A 16650-nucleotide genomic window follows, 5' to 3' on the forward strand; every position below is an offset into this window, starting at 1 on the left:
CGAGTGTAAACATATCGCCAAGACGACTTGCGAACGTAGCAATTTATTGCGGAAGTGACTTGCACACGTTTTCCCCTTCCAGTGTAAACACCACGCAAGAAGTATCTGCAAGTAACTTGCAGCTTTTAGGATTTATTTCTATTTCTTGCAAGTAGGAAGCGCAAGTTATAGTTAGCATGTCGTCTACATAACACTCATATTTAACATTTTACTTAATGTGGTGACTTAATTTTATGCAACCATTTTATGTATTATATGCAAACAAATTTCAGGAATGGGGAAGAAACGGGAATGGATGAAGCAGGATACAGAACATTTTATTGAAGCCGTGGAGAGCTACCCCGAAATACGGAACGTGCATAACCGAGACTTTAAGGATAGAGTAAAGAAGATGAGCGCATTAAATGAAATCTCGTCGATTTCGACACATCTATAAAAGAAGTACATAGAAAGTCTGTTTACTTAGCTTGTCACTTTCCATTTTATGAGCATTAGAAGAAAAAAAAACATTTTTATAAGCATATCATTCTGTAAAATGCAGTTTATTTCAATGCAAATTTAATTTCATTGTTGTGTTTTCACATACCTTCAAATAATTTTCCCTTTTCAAGACGTTAAAATGGCTCTACATACATCGGGTACGATCAGAGAAATCGTATGAGTCTCCTACAAAGAAAAGATTTCAAAATTCAAACTTTTTTTGGTTGTATGTTTCACATAAATAAATGAAATGCCTATTTTATTCCTAGCTCACCGGTAGCTATAAACCAGAGTGACTAGCAAACGTTCTTTTGCTGAAATAGCAGTACCGAAGTTTGTGTCTCGTTTTGATATGACTGGCGTTGTTAACATCAACAAATATTCCAGATCATTTGAGGACATTCTGCAAAAGTTTTCAAAAGCATCTATGATCTTGATACTAAGTTCTTGCAAAAGGCACCAATTTGCGATGTTCTCATTATCTACTCTCTAACCCAAATACTTCTCTTTTTCTTTTTCACGTTTTGCATTACAATTACAAGAGCTGCAGCATATCTCACCCGCCTACTTGTCATTTTACACTTCGGCTCACACTTGTAGTGGTACTGAAAGCATATGTGAACAGTATCAGCAAGTTGTTGACGCAAGTTTCTTGCCAAAGAACTTGTGGAAGAATCTTGCTTAATTCTTGCGCTGCTGTGTAAACACAGCTGCAAGAGGCCAGCAATAACTTTCAGCAATAACTTCTGCAAGCGACTTGCTAGTGTAAACCCAGCTTTAGCGATGATTAAATTATGCTCTGTGCAAAACTCTACCAGGCGGCGTAGAAGTCTTAACCTTTAAAATCGCCTTGATAATTGACAATTTTTGTTAATATTATTGATAGTGTGAGGTCGCTTCAGTATATTGAAGTTTCGATAAACTACTATTATCAACAAATATTGAACGTGTTCTTTGGTAGTCATTCATTCGGCTGCGTCCATGGAGGTAATTCTTACCTCCATGGTTGCGTCTACTGGAAGTTCTTTGATGGTCATTGTTTGTGTAGTTGTGTACAGTAGCACACACACACACATACGCACACTGAATGTTGTGTATACAGTTATACACCGGCTGGCTGCACTGCGTAGTGTGTGTGGTGCCGTTTGGTTTCTGTGGGGAGAGGGTGGCTTAAAATGCTTGAGCTATAGCTGGTGTTCACCGTTAATTTACTCGTACAGTTAATTTGTATGGATAAAATGTGCGGTATTAATTAGGTTGACAAACAACGTTTCTCCGGTAGGTGATAGACAATTACATTATAAGAAATGCTAAGACATCTTACAAAAAATGCTAGAGACATATTTGGCAAATTTAGTTTTAAAAATTTGGTGAATACCTGTGAGTTACGCAAGGTCAGTTCATGTATAATCAAGTCGAGAGGAGCAACTTCATATTATGCAAATAGTTTACAAAATAGGAAATATGTCAACAACCGCCTTGGTGATGCAGGCGTCAATACCAATAGCGAAGATGGATTTGGACGAAATAAAAAAGATTCATGGACAGATTCCATACACTTGGAGCATTCTGCACTTGAATTTTTGGGATGGGTAAGTTTTCTATGCTTACTATTGTTAAATATAACAGTGTTGAATCGTTATTTCGAGTGTAACAAATTCGTGTAAATATTTGAAAGAGGTAAAGGCGAAATGATAACGCTGGCTTTATGATATTCTGCATATTACCAATAGTCTTCCATTCTCAGAAAGGGTGCTCTTTGCCTTTCAGGCATTCTGCGTGTCAGTTGAACTGACGAGTTCTTAGGTTTTTAATATTTCCTAAAACAAAAACAAATTTGCCCCTACGATACTATGAACTTTTAAATATACTAAGTTTAAAACATATAATAACATTGAGACAGAGCTGTTCACCGAATTTAGACACCATCAGTCAGAAAATGTGATAGTGTCTTCCACTGGAATAGTGTTAGAGATGAGAGACTGAGCGGGAAGTTACACAAAGCCTAGGTTAGGTTAACATGTAATAACTTGGGGGGGGGGGTGGTATTAATATGAAATTAAGGTTGTAATAATGGATGAATCATAAGTGTAGTCCAAAGGTTTAAGTTAGCTCTATAATTAATGCAATTTAAGAACCAAAGTTTCGAAGTTAATTCAGAAGACCTGTTTTACGTAATACATAAATGTGGACGATTAGTTTGATGCCGATTATGTACCGCTACATATAGTTCTATGTTACATAAAAACTGAAAAATAATCAAATTAGCGAGGGGGAGGGGTAGAACACGACTTTCCATCCCCACTTAATTTTGCTATTGACGCTCCGATGGTTCAGTGCCTAACTACATACATTATTACCTCTTGCATGTAATTGGTGTTTTTCCCCCCCACAAGGACGTTTCACGTAGCATCTGTGAAAGGCATGTTATTATTTTTTAGAAATATGTATTACTCAACCTTGTTTCCTGACATAGTCTGCATGCTTTAGGATCTCCTCCCTATGGATCTCTGAACGAAAAAGTATATCTTATCTACTTTTCGACCATCCTTTCAGGTTTAGATTGGACAGCACTAGGAATTACACCAGGAAAGTATTTAATTTTCTATATTTAATTGTTTCGGGGAAATTTCCTCATTCCAGTGATGGGCCAACCTTTAGTATTGTCGTGTTCTGTATCAGAATATAGGCTTAAAACAATCACACGTGGGTTGAACTACCTAATAAGTAAGAGGTTTGATAATATACTATGCCGGTCCATTCAAATTTGCCATTTTAGAAGGTTAACTACCTCCATTTGTCACATGTTGTCATTTAATAAGACACGTGGTAGTCTTAAAAAGTAACTATTAGCTGTAAATATTTCTGACTTACACAGTCACAACATTATTTACATAAGAATATCGTGCCCTATTGCAGCAGAGTCTGCTTAAAGTCAAAACACAGAGCAGCGTCAGCAACATCCACTGTTTGTGTATCATCAATTTTATTTTCATGCTGCAAATAAAGTGAAGGAAGCTGTAAAAGAAATTGAAACAAACAAGAATGTTTCATGTAAAAGCAGGTCACAATAGTATCACAAGCTCACTGCATCGATTTAGGTAAAGTGGATAAACTTGGAGAGGAAAATGGTGAACAATTACCCCACAGCACGACCACCACTGGGTCGTTCCACGTGAAGTGGCCTAAGGCTCCCAGCTCAACCATCTTCAGTTTTGATGAAATTTGTACAGTATGTACCTGAGGGTGCAAAGTTTCAGGGTCGCCTGTAACTTGGTTGAAATGCTAGAGCCACTTTTGTGAAGACCAGTTTTACAAGAGGTCGAAAAGTTGTGAAGAAATCTTCAGGTTTGGCATTCCACTGTTCCTAATGCAAAAGAGCTAGGCTCTTGCTTCTGGGTATAGTGGTACAACTTCTTGTACTATACCCACAAATGATGGAAGTAGAGTTCAGAAAGCAATGCATTTGGCATAGTCTCAGTTCAAAGTGGACAACACATCATGTCACAAGAAATTTGTCCCATATTTTAATGGGACGTAAGTGGTGGAGAAAGTGGGCTATAGGCCTGGTCTTTTGCCAAACTACTGTCTGTCTGGGAGTTTAGTATATCACAAATTTTGGTCTGGCTTCTGTGTTTAATTAGTGTGCTACCATGCTGTAAATTTGCTGAAAAACATGAATGTATCAAAATATATCTGTGTTCAAAGTCACGTATCTCAAAATGAACACCTACCGCATTACATTCATTAGCAGCATTTAACAGAGCATATTTTATACTATTAGAAAAATATATTTTCATTTTGGTGTCTCTTTGGGTAAGGTGCAAAAATTGTGCCCAAACTATTGATTTTTTTTGTAATTTGAGAAAAATCCTTGCATTGCTCCATAGTGGCTACACCATTACCAATCTCAGTGACTCGTAGCCCCATTGCCAAGGGGCCTCGCCTGATAGCCATGCAAAGTCAGCCACAGGTGGGTTTCTTTACTGCAGGTTCCCAAACCGAAATTTGAGCATCTAACAGGTTGTCAGGCCTGACTGTGGGTATCTAGCAGGTTCCCAAATGTGAAAGTGGGTATCCAACAGGTTCCCGGGCCTTGTTTGGGTCTCTTTGTGGTTCACAAGCCATAATGCAGAATTTTTCAGTCATTAAATGCTTTAAATTTGTTGCTGATGTCCAAAACTAGTGTTGCGGCAAACTGTATTGCCGCCCTATCATTGAAGCAGCTGGAACTGTTATGACTGTAATTATCTGTTGTTCTGAAATGCAGCATATGTCTCTTCTAACTGGCCAGTGAAATGATTGAGCAGCTCCATGAGGATTCATGACATTAATCAAGGCATCTTTTTCTTCACATGAAAGTTCAAATATTTTCTATCTACCATTTTCCCCCATAAATGCAAGCGACATACTGGCCAGGCTGTAGTTGAGTAATGACAACATGTTTACTAGCAACTTTAGCGCACTGACTAAACTCTTCATCATAAAAATATTCTATGACTCTTGCCGTCACAGCCTCGGGAAGCTTTTCCCCACATTTACCTTGGGCTGTGCCAATATTCACTGTTCAGCTTTTAAATTTCTAGCCTTACATACCATTCTTTCTGAAAAACAAAATTCTTCCATAGTCTTTTTGATAGACCAGCTTTGGGGAACAAAGGTCAAAGTTTGAATTTCCTGATTATGATTTGATATATGTAATTTGTCTTTCAGTACTAGGATCAGCTGACTGTAATCTGAACGAGTCAAGCATTGCTTGCTTGCAGATGGTTGCTCCAGTTCACTGGGATCAAGTCCTCCCACTTCTGCAACTTTCTTAATAATTGCACCTTCAGCTTGATGTATTTTTCACTTTGCATATCCTTTTGTATCCCTTGCATCAATTCGTTGAAATTTTGATGGTGATATTCCAACAGCTGTTAAGCTTGTACTCAAATTGTGAGCAACATTAGTCTCGTCATCTTCATCTGACCGAGATGTAACTTCCATCTGTGAATATTTCAGTGTATCAAATTCTTCTCAACAGGAAGGGCACTTTTTTTGGCTTGGTTTAATACCAGACACAATTATACTTTTTAGAAGGTCAGCTGTTGCTATGTTGATCAAGTGCAAACTTTTTTGTGTAGTGTGGTTTTTCTTACCAAACAGGTTGCGGCACGATCTTTGCAAAAATTCAAATCTTTGTAGGAGTAAAGTGTCATGGTGGAAGCATAGTTGAGCATTTTCAGTAGGGTGTAAACCATTCCGTCTAGTAAGTAATTGTTGTTCTTTTAAGGAAAGTTCCTTTACAGCTTTTTGTCCTTTTAGGACACTGTACGTTATTAAATGGCATGGGGAATCAGTATTTCCAAAACTGCACACATTAACTTGATCTTGGGTCATTCCATGTCAAGTCATCCAGGCCATGACACCCATTACCTACACTCCTGGAAATTGAAATAAGAACACCATGAATTCATTGTCCCAGGAAGGGGAAACTTTATTGACACATTCCTGGGGTCAGATACATCACATGATCACACTGACAGAACCACAGGCACATAGACACAGGCAACAGAGCATGCACAATGTCGGCACTAGTACAGTGTATATCCACCTTTCGCAGCAATGCAGGCTGCTATTCTCCCATGGAGACGATCGTAGAGATGCTGGATGTAGTCCTGTGGAACGGCTTGCCATGCCATTTCCACCTGGCACCTCAGTTGGACCAGCGTTCGTGCTGGACGTGCAGACCGCGTGAGACGACGCTTCATCCAGTCCCAAACATGCTCAATGGGGGACAGATCCGGAGATCTTGCTGGCCAGGGTAGTTGACTTACACCTTCTAGAGCACGTTGGGCGGCACGGGATACATGCGGACGTGCATTGTCCTGTTGGAACAGCAAGTTCCCTTGCCGGTCTAGGAATGTTAGAACGATGGGTTCGATGACGGTTTGGATGTACCGTGCACTATTCAGTGTCCCCTCGACGATCACCAGTGGTGTACGGCCAGTGTAGGAGATCGCTCCCCACACCATGATACCGGGTGTTGGCCCTGTGTGCCTCGGTCGTATGCAGTCCTGATTGTGGCGCTCACCTGCACGGCGCCAAACACGCATACGACCATCATTGGCACCAAGGCAGAAGCGACTCTCATCGCTGAAGACGACACGTCTCCATTCGTCCTTCCATTCACGCCTGTCGCGACACCACTGGAGGCGGGCTGCACGATGTTGGGGCGTGAGCGGAAGACGGCCTAACGGTGTGCGGGACCGTAGCCCAGCTTCATGGAGACGGTTGCGAATGGTCCTCGCCGATACCCCAGGAGCAACAGTGTCCCTAATTTGCTGGGAAGTGGTGGTGCGGTCCCCTACGGCACTGCGTAGGATCCTACGGTCTTGGCGTGCATCCGTGCGTCGCTGCGGTCCGGTCACAGGTCGACGGGCACATGCACCTTCCGCCGACCACTGGCGACAACATCGATGTACTGTGGAGACCTCACGCCCCACGTGTTGAGCTATTGGGCGGTACGTCCACCCGGCCTCCCGCATGCCCACTATACGCCCTCGCTCAAAGTCCGTCAACTGCACATACGGTTCACGTCCACGCTGTCGCGGCATGCTACCAGTGTTAAAGACTGCGATGGAGCTCCGTATGCCACGGCAAACTGGCTGACACTGACGGCGGCGGTGCACAAATGCTGCGCAGCTAGCGCCATTCGACGGCCAACACCACGGTTCCTGGTGTGTCCGCTGTGCCGTGCATGTGATCATTGCTTGTACAGCCCTCTCGCAGTGTCCGGAGCAAGTATGGTGGGTCTGACACACCGGTGTCAATGTGTTCTTTTTTCCATTTCCAGGAGTGTAGTTGTGAACTGAGATTTTGTGTACTGCTTTTGTATCTTATATTGAACGTTGGCCAATTTTATTTATTTATTTATTTATTCTTTTCTTACACCCTGGATCTAACTGTGAGAATTTCACATGGATGTAGTGTGTGTCAATTTTGACATTGTCAATGACAAGTACTTATAAACTACGTTTACAAGTAAAGATTAGAAAGTTACGTTACTGCTACAATGATCCATAACACAATATGATGAAATGAGAAACCTTAGGCCTACAGATGACAAAGTATAAAACATAGTAGATTAAATATAAGGTCATATAACCTAGATAGGCTAGTTAAATATAAGCAGTTAACACTGAAAGTGTTACATGTGTGGCAAGAATGTACAGCTTAATGTTCAAGTTATACGATAATACATTGATTTTAAGGCAGTTTCTCACTGTGTTTCATAAACTCTTTCAAACTGTAAAATGACATGGCTAAAAGAAATTGCCTCAGAAGCTCTTTAAATGTAGATTTGTTGGCTATTTCACATTTGATTTCTGGAGGAAGAGCATTAAATATCTTTATACCACAGTACTGTACACGATTCTGCACAACCTTCAAATTTTTACCTTCAGTGTGGAAATCATGTTTCCTCCTTGTGTTGTACTGATGGTATTCACTGTTACATTTGTATAAATCTGTGTTTTTACTTATGAAACACGTAAGTGAATATATGTATTGAGAAGTAGTTGTAAGAATTCCCTAGATTCTGGAATAGGCTTCTGTAAGTGCATCTAGGGTCTACACTACACATCACTCTTACAACATGCTTCTGAGCAATGAATGTTTTCTTTGCAAGAGGTTGATTTTCCTAGAAAATAATTCTATATGCCACCAAAGAGTGGAAGTAACCATAGTATGCTGCTTTGTAAATTTTGAAATGTTTTCTGGCGCTATACCATCTAGTGAGATATCAAGAGTTTCAAAATACTTCTCAACAATCTCTTTACTCAGAACTGCTCTCATTGTAGCAATGTTACTACACTGCTTCACTGATAAGTGTTTTGTGCATGCTTGGGGATGACTTAGCCCAGTCTAAGGTGGGAAGTCCCAAACTTAGCTACCTTCCGTCTCATTCTATCCGACAAAATTTTACTGCTCGCTCTTTCAAACAAATCGAATCGGTACCCCCAGGCACCCATTTGAATCACACAATTACACAGTTGTTGCTTTTCTTTGTATGAAGTAAAAACTATTCGTCCTCCAGGTTTCTCCCAGTGCATATTTTTCATTTTGTAGCACAAGGTCCGTGTACGTATATTGAATATTTGGGAGACTTTGTTTAGTGACATCTTTCGCGAAGAGAACAATAGTACTCGAGAAAATTGTAATCTCGTAAAAGAGTTGTTGCAACTCTCATAATTGTTTTTAAATTACGAATCAGTTCTGCACGTCTACCGTTCATAAATCTGGCTTGGTACTCTTCTATATTAGATCCTACTTGTCTCTCTATTCTATTTTGCTTTATATACATTCTGTTGGTAGCAATTGCTGAAAGTTTGATGCAGTGCGTTACTTCAAAGCAAACTGTAAAAATTTGAAAATTGGCTGCAGTTTTTAAAGAAAATATGGTATGCTGACAGTTTTTTCCCTGAATATCCTTTCGGACATGTAGTTTCTGAAAACATGTTAGAGTTGCCCAATTAAATTTTTGTAAATTAATGTTATTGTTAATTTAGAAAAATATTTTGGACAAGTGTCCCCCCCCCCCCCCCCCCCAATAATAAAGTTTTATCCCACAAAAAATCAGTTTTGAAAAATGAATGGCACTATCCTGGAGAGAAATACAATTACTACCCAAAAGACATTAACAAGATAAGTACACATAACAATATCCAAATTGAACATAAATTGCAGTACATTACATGACACATGAACACCTTCTTACTTGTGTCATAACCAAATTAAGTGAATGTAAAAATACATAGCATTTTGTTTAAAATATTTAAGCATTTTGTCAAAAGCCAATATTGTCAACACTGCCCAAAATGGTGGTGCTGCCGTCTGCATTAAAGTTGATTCGGAATTACGCATGTGACAATACATTTTGATCTCAGATAATATTTTTTTTGTATGAGAACCACTTTTCTTCCATCAACCTTGAGGACTCTTTGCTCAGAGAATAAGTATGGCAAGTTGCAGTGATGATACCAACTTAACTTAGAATACGAGGTGTGACAATAAAGTAATGAGGCTGATGTGAAAAAAAAATGTTGCTTACCGTTTTAGTCAAGTTTAGTGTTGTCTCCTTCAAAGTAGTTCCCTTGTGACTGCACACACTTTTTTCAGTGCTTCTACCATTGATGGTAACATTCCTGGAACTCATCTTCTGTAATATCCTCCAAGACCCTCGTCACAGCTTTTTGGACATCTTGTGTTGTTTGAAAATGGTGTCCCTTGACCGCCGTTTTGACTGTTGGAAATAGAAAAAAGTCGCATGGAGTGATATCTGGTGCATAAGGTGGCTGTGGTTGTACTGAAATTTGTTTTGAGGTTAAAAATTGCTGTACTGACAGAGCAGTATGGAACCATTTTTGCACAAATCTTTCTCATACCAAGATTGTGAGTTATTATTAGATGAAACATTTCTCAATTGATGTTCAGTTCTTCTGCAATCAGTTTCACGGATAATCTTAGATCAGATCGCACGAGTTCACGCACCCTGGCCAAGTTTTCATCCGTCCGTGAGGTTGATGGTCATCTACTGTGGTCTTCATCTTCAACATTCGTTCTGCTTTCACTAAACATTTTATGCCAAGAAAAAACTTGAGCTCTTGACATTACCTCCTCTCCAAAACCCTTCTGAAGCTTACCATAAGTTGTCGTTGCGTTTTCACCCAATTTAACGCAAAAAGAAATGGCATACCGTTACGCAATATTATGCGGTTCAATTTCCACGACAAATGACACAAACATGTGTTAACTTATTACAGCACATCTCACGACTGAGCAGTTGCATCGATGTGCCGCTTGGACTAGAAGCAGCTTATAGACCAAGGTCAAAGGTATTGTGCCTACGCAAGCCTGCAGGGTTGCCACATCTTAGAAAGAAAATCAGTCTCGTTACTTTATTGTCACACCTCGTATGAGAGAAAGAAACATCACAAACATCATTATCAGTCCAATAGAATGGGAGTGGTCCATGAGGATGCGTGAACCCTACTGTAACATCTCCTCCTTCACAATTCACCTTCTCAACAATTCCCAAATACCAAGAAAAGTCATATGCACATGCAACATAGCAGTTGGACTGCACAGTGCATTCTGGCATTAGTGGTGTAAGTGCATCTGAGAAATCATGCACGATACTAAAATCCGTATCACAGCTCAGCCTTTTTGCTCCAATCTTGGTTGGTGATATTGGTACAATGTGATGCATAGATCGTGTTTCAGGAATTGTTTTTGCACTTATTAAGTGCCGAGAAAGATAATGTCTGACTTGTAGCATTTCATCTTTTGAAATATTGAGAACTGAAGTGCCTTGCAGGTTCTCGTGATAGAATTCAATTACCTGTGAAGTTGTAAGTATTTGATCTTTGTAAACTCTTTGCAAACTTGTTTCTGTGACAAGTCTTTTAACAGTGCCACCAATACCATCACAGGGAGATTTGCCATGGCTGGTAGCAAAAAAGGAACAGCTGCACTTTATGCTAAAGTCATGTTCATGGTAGCAGATATTTCTGAAATTCTTAATAATTTTTATATTGTGCACCACAACCACAGCGAAATATTCAACATACACAAGATGAATTTCTGGAAATTCACACTTTAAAAAAATTCAGTACAGTCTTCTGAGTCTGGTACACCAATGCAACATCATGTTCTAGATAATCAGAAACAATACAAATACTTTTTGCTTCAGCTGTTTGTCCTTTCTGTAATATATATGGGCAGTGTGAACAGTGCAGCTGCCATTGTTCCACTGGTACCCCTGTACTTCATCTTGAACAACAAACTTGAGATTTTCACTGAAATCCATTAAAATTAACACTGATCCTGCATCAAGTGTTTCCTTCTTCATTTTCAAATAATCAGATTTCGATTGAGAAATAAAAGAGTGTGGAGTAAGTTTTTCAATTTTATTAATTAGTTTTCACAGAATTTTGATACAGAAGTGATTTGAACACTTAGTCATTCTATCGATTGATACACATTGACTGCACTATACCATCTCATTAGGATCATAGTCTTCTATTGCATTTTGTGTGTTTTATGCAATGAACTGATGGGACATTTTTCGCACAGATGAAACATATAGGTTCAGTTGTTTATATCACATGTTACTATTTTAATTATATCTTGGTATGTTTCCTTAATAGAAATGGAATTTAGAAGCAATTTAACGTTTTGGTGGTAAATGCGCACACACACACGCGCGCACACACACACACACACACACACACACACACACACACACACACACACACACACACAGTATGTACTCCTGATGGTCCTGCAAGTATACACTGTTTTGGTCGAAGAGAAGCAAATTTTGAGAATCCTTCTTTGTCTTCAGGATAATTTTTTAATAGAGAGAATACAGTTCAGTTAAATTGCTTAAAACAAGACACTTTTGTTATAGGTATTTTTGCTGGTGCTCACTTTGGCTTTTTTTCCCAGGCATTATTCTTGTGTTTTCGTCATCCAAATAAAAACTCTGTACTTTTTGCACTGTATTGTCTGGCAATATTTTTTCTCTTTTCTGCTCACTCATTGGTAAAATATCCTTCTCCATAACCCTCTGCAGGTCCGGGGTTAGAATAGGCCTGAGGTGTTCCTGCCTGTCATAAGAGGCAACTAAAAGAAGTCTCACAGTTTGGACTTCACGTGGTAGCCCCCTGTAGAGTTTGACCTCCATTCTTCAAAATTTTCCCGAAGAGTGAGCCACTTGGGGAAGGGCGCCTTACATGGTGCATTGTGTCCATCGTGTGCTGAGACCTTTCGCATCCTTCATCGATGTGGATCTGCACTTCGGCTCATTCTCCAGCTGTTGGGCGAGGCCAACCTTCTGGGTGCATTTTCCTCCATCCATTGTGCAGGAACGTTCTCTGCGCTGACAGTGATAATGGACTTGTTTACTTGTTTGCATCTGATATACAGCATGGTAGCCAGTCCATTGTGGTGGGGCTGCCACGTATCGTGTTGGTTGTAGCCCCCTGACCACACTGGAGTCGCTCTGCTGATGTCTTTGCCATTAACTCCCCATGTATGCCAAGGAGTAGATGCCCGTCACCCTGGGGCATCAGAACTCCCAGTAATGGCCGTCCTGCCAGGTGGCCTTTGCTGCGGCTGGGTGGCACCCAAGGGGAGGGCCCCTGGTCGAAGTGGGTGGCATCAGGGTGGTTGACACTTCATGAAGCGTACTACATCACCTCTTGCTGGTGGTCAACCACCAGCAGTCTCCAAGCATTCAAGGGCTCAATTTAATGCACGGAAGTATAACCACAACTCGTTCCCCCCCCCCTGACGATGCCATGGGAGGAACGCCAGGCTAAGGACGACAGTGAATCTTACTCGCCCCGGTACCCAGTATGTATGAGAGCTGATGGGGAATGCTTTGTGTCGATGCAGCATCAGTTTTTTGTAGAACATTTGGAGGACAATTTTGGGGAGGTGGAAGGATTGTCCAAAATGCAGTCAAGGTCAGTCTTAATAAAAACAGCCTCCTCTACCCAGTCACAGGCATTACTCGCTTGTGACAAGCTGAGGCTGTTTCTGTTACTATCACGCCCCATAAGAACGTAAATATAGCCCAGGGTACTATTTTCCACAGGGATCTTCTTTTGCAGTCTGACAACGAGCTGCACGCCAATTTACAGTGGCGAAGTGTCCATTTCGTCCGGCGCATCTATAGGGGTCCGAGGTATAATCAGGTTGCCACCATTGCCTTCATGCTGGCCGTCGAGGGTGACACATTACCCGAGAAGGTCAAGGTGATGGTCTACCGCTGTGATGTTATGCCATATATCCCTCCCCCGATGTGGTGCTTTAAGTGCTGGAAGTTCGGCAGTATGTCTTCCCGCTGTACTTCCAGTGTCACCTGTCGATATTATGGACAATCCTTCACATCCCAATATTCCCTGTGCCCCGCTTCTCATCTATGTCAACTGCGCAGGATTTTACAGAAAGAGAGGAAAATTATGGAATACAAGACCCTGTACGACTGACCTACACTGAGGCTAAGAGGAAATTTGAATGCTGCACCCTGTGCCTATTATATCTTCCTGTGCCGCCGCTACAAGAACAGTTATCACCCCATCAGTTCCGCCAATTCCAGTCGGGTCTCAGAGCTGTAAAACTACACCTGCCCCATTGATGGTGGGGGCGCTTCCCTCCCTGTTGCTCCTGCACACCTACTTCACGAGCAATTCCCACCATCGGGGACATTAGTCCCACCTTGCAGCTGGAGAAGTGTAAGTCTTCTTCAGCTCCTCTTGCTGTGAAGTGGTCCCTTGGCTCACTCCCTTCCCAGGATACTACCAGTGGCAAAGCGGACACCCGCCAGTGGCTGAAGTGCACACACAGGTAGCTGGTCGTAGGGCTTCACAGTCCTCCTCAGTCCCTGAGACTGAATCAGTGAAGCCCTTCCTTGCCCGAGAAACCTAAGGAGCAGCGAGAGAAACTAAAAAAGAAAAAGACCCGCTAGAACCAAGGCACTGCGATGGCACCCACACAACCGCTACCTACAAGCCCTGCATCTGAGGATGAATTGGTGATTGTTGTGTCTGCTGAGGACCTAGATCTCGCTGGGCCCTTAGACAAAATGAATGTTGATCGCACAGGTACTCATCTGGTGGCAGCAGGTGATCCTGAGGTGTAGACTGCCTCATTGAGTGTTTCATGCCTTCCCAGTCTCACGATAATGTCATACTCCAGTGGAATTGCGACGGTTTTTTCCCACCATCTGGCTGAGCTACAGCAACTGTTAAGCTTAACACCTGCTTTCTGCATTGCCCTCCAGGAAACCTGGTTCCCGTCAATGTGGGCCCCTGCCCCCCACGCTATAGGGGATATTACAAGAACCATAGCAAATGTAATAGTGTGTCAGGTGGGTTGTGCATCTGTGTCCTGAACTCGGTATGTAGTAAACCTGTGCCCCCTTCAGATGCCTCTTGAAGCTGTGGCTGTCAGGATACGGACGATGCAGGAACTAACTGTCTGCAACGTATATCTCCCTCCAGATGATGCAGTACCCCTGAACGTATTGGCTACACTGATTCAACAACTCCCTACACCTTTCCTACTTTAGGGAGATTTTAACGCCCATAACCCCTTGCAGGGTGGCACCGTGCTTACTGGCTGAGGTAGAGGTACCAAAAATTTACTGTCTCAACTTGACCTCTACCTCCTGAATACTGGGTTCACCACACATTTCAGTGAGGCTAATGGTATTTACTCGGCCATTGATTTATCGCTTTGCAGCCCAGGACCTCTCCCATCTGTCCACTGGAGAGCCAATGATCGCTTGTGTGGTAGTGACCACTTCCCCATCTTCCTGTCACTCCCCGCAGCGTCATGCCCATGGCCACCTACCCAGATGGGCTATAAACAAGGCAGACTGGGAAGCTTTCACCTCTGCTGTCTCCGTTGAATCTGCCCCACATGGTACCATCGATATGGTGGTTGAGCTGGTCACTCGAAAGATTGTTTCTGCAGTGGAAACCGCAATCTCTTGTTCCTTAGGGTGCCCGCGGTGAAAGTCAGTACCTTGGTGGTCACTGGAAATTGCTGAAGCCATTAAGGAGTGCAGGGGCTCTACAGTGACATAAGCGGCACCCTTCCCTAGAGCACTTAAAAGATCTTAAATTGCTCTGTGCCTGCGTTCGCCACCTTATAAAAAGACAGAAACAGGAGTGTTGGGAGAGGTATGTCTCAACCATTGGGTGCCATATGTCACCTTCCCAAGTCGGAACGAAGAACGGACGTGTGTTTGGGTACCAGACCCCAACAGGTGTCCCCGGCATTACCATAAATGGCGTATTTTCTACCGAAGGAAACATGATTGCCGAGCACTATGCTCGAGCCTCTGCATCAGCAGATTACCTCCAGCCTTTTGCAACCTCAAACGGCAGATGGAAAGAAAGATCCCCTTGTTCACTACACGCCACAAAGAACCTTATAACACCCCATTTACAGAGTGAGAGCTCCTCAGCGTCCTTGCAGTTTGCCTTGACACTGCTAATGGACCAGATTGGATCCACAGTCAGATGCTTAAACATCTTTCGTCCGACTACAAGCAATATCTCCTCGTCCTCTTCGACTGAATCTGGTTCGATGGTGTCTTTCCATTGCAAAGGCGGGAGAGCACCATCAACCCAGTGCTCAAAACCAGTAAAAACCCACTTGATGTGGATAGCTATTGGCCCATCAGCCTCACCTCTTTGTAAGCTGCTAGAACTTATGGTGATCCAGCGGTTGTGTTGGGTACTGGAGTCACGTGGCCTACTGGCTCCATGCCAGGGAGGTTTCTGCCAGTGTTGCTCTACCACTGATAATCTTGTGTCCCTTGAGTCTGCCATCCAAACTGCCTTTTCCACATGCAAACACCTGGTTGCCATCGTTTTTTATTTACGAAAAGCTTACGACACGACCTGGCGACATCATGTCCTTGCCACATTATGAGAGTGGGGTCTCCAGGGCCTGCTGCGATGTTTCTGTTTCCATCACGCCCCATAAGAGCTTAAATATGGTCCAGGGTATCATATTTCACACAGAGACCTTCTTTTGTAGCCTGACCATGAGTTGCGCACCCATTTTAGAGCAGTGAGGTGTCCATTTTGTCTGGCGCATCCACTGGTGTCAAAGGGATAATCAGGTTGCCACTTGTGCCTTCATCTTTGCCTTCGAGGGTGACACATTACCCGAGAAGGTCAAGGTGATGGTCTACCGCTGTGATGTAAAGCCATATATCCCTCCCTTGATGCGGTGCTTTAAGTGCTGGAAGTTTGGCCACATGTCTTCCCGCTGTACTTTCAGTGTCACCTGTCAGGATTGTGCCTTCACATCCCAATACTCCCTGTGCCCCACCTCCCACCTCTGTCAGCTGCAGAGAGCACCATTTGCCTTACTTGCCAGACTGCAGGATTCTTCAGAAAGAAAGAAAAATAGTGGAATACAAGACCCTGGACCAACTGACATACACTGAAACCAAGAGAAAATATGAGTGGCTACATCCTGTGCATATGACGTCAACCTACACTGTTGCTACGACAACAGTACTACCATCTTCCTTTCTGCCATGCACAGTTGGCTCTCAGAGCCGTCAGACTCCATCTGCCCCTTGGTGGGGGACACTTC

General features: G+C 42.5%; 1 protein-coding gene across 1 annotated transcript in view; it reads left to right on the forward strand.

Annotated features, from left to right (window-relative positions):
- The first annotated feature begins 1482 nt into the window (after nt 1–1482).
- Nucleotides 1483–16650, forward strand: part of LOC126471470 (uncharacterized) — a 45058-nt gene continuing 29890 nt past the window's right edge. Inside the window, exon 1 of the mRNA XM_050099667.1 lies at nt 1483–2072. Coding sequence (XP_049955624.1) covers nt 1788–2072 — 285 coding nt within the window. The 5' untranslated portion in view covers nt 1483–1787. The remainder of the gene's footprint in view (nt 2073–16650) is intronic.

The sequence above is a fragment of the Schistocerca serialis genome, chromosome 3 (genome assembly GCF_023864345.2).
Source record: "Schistocerca serialis cubense isolate TAMUIC-IGC-003099 chromosome 3, iqSchSeri2.2, whole genome shotgun sequence".
NCBI lineage: Eukaryota > Metazoa > Arthropoda > Insecta > Orthoptera > Acrididae > Schistocerca > Schistocerca serialis.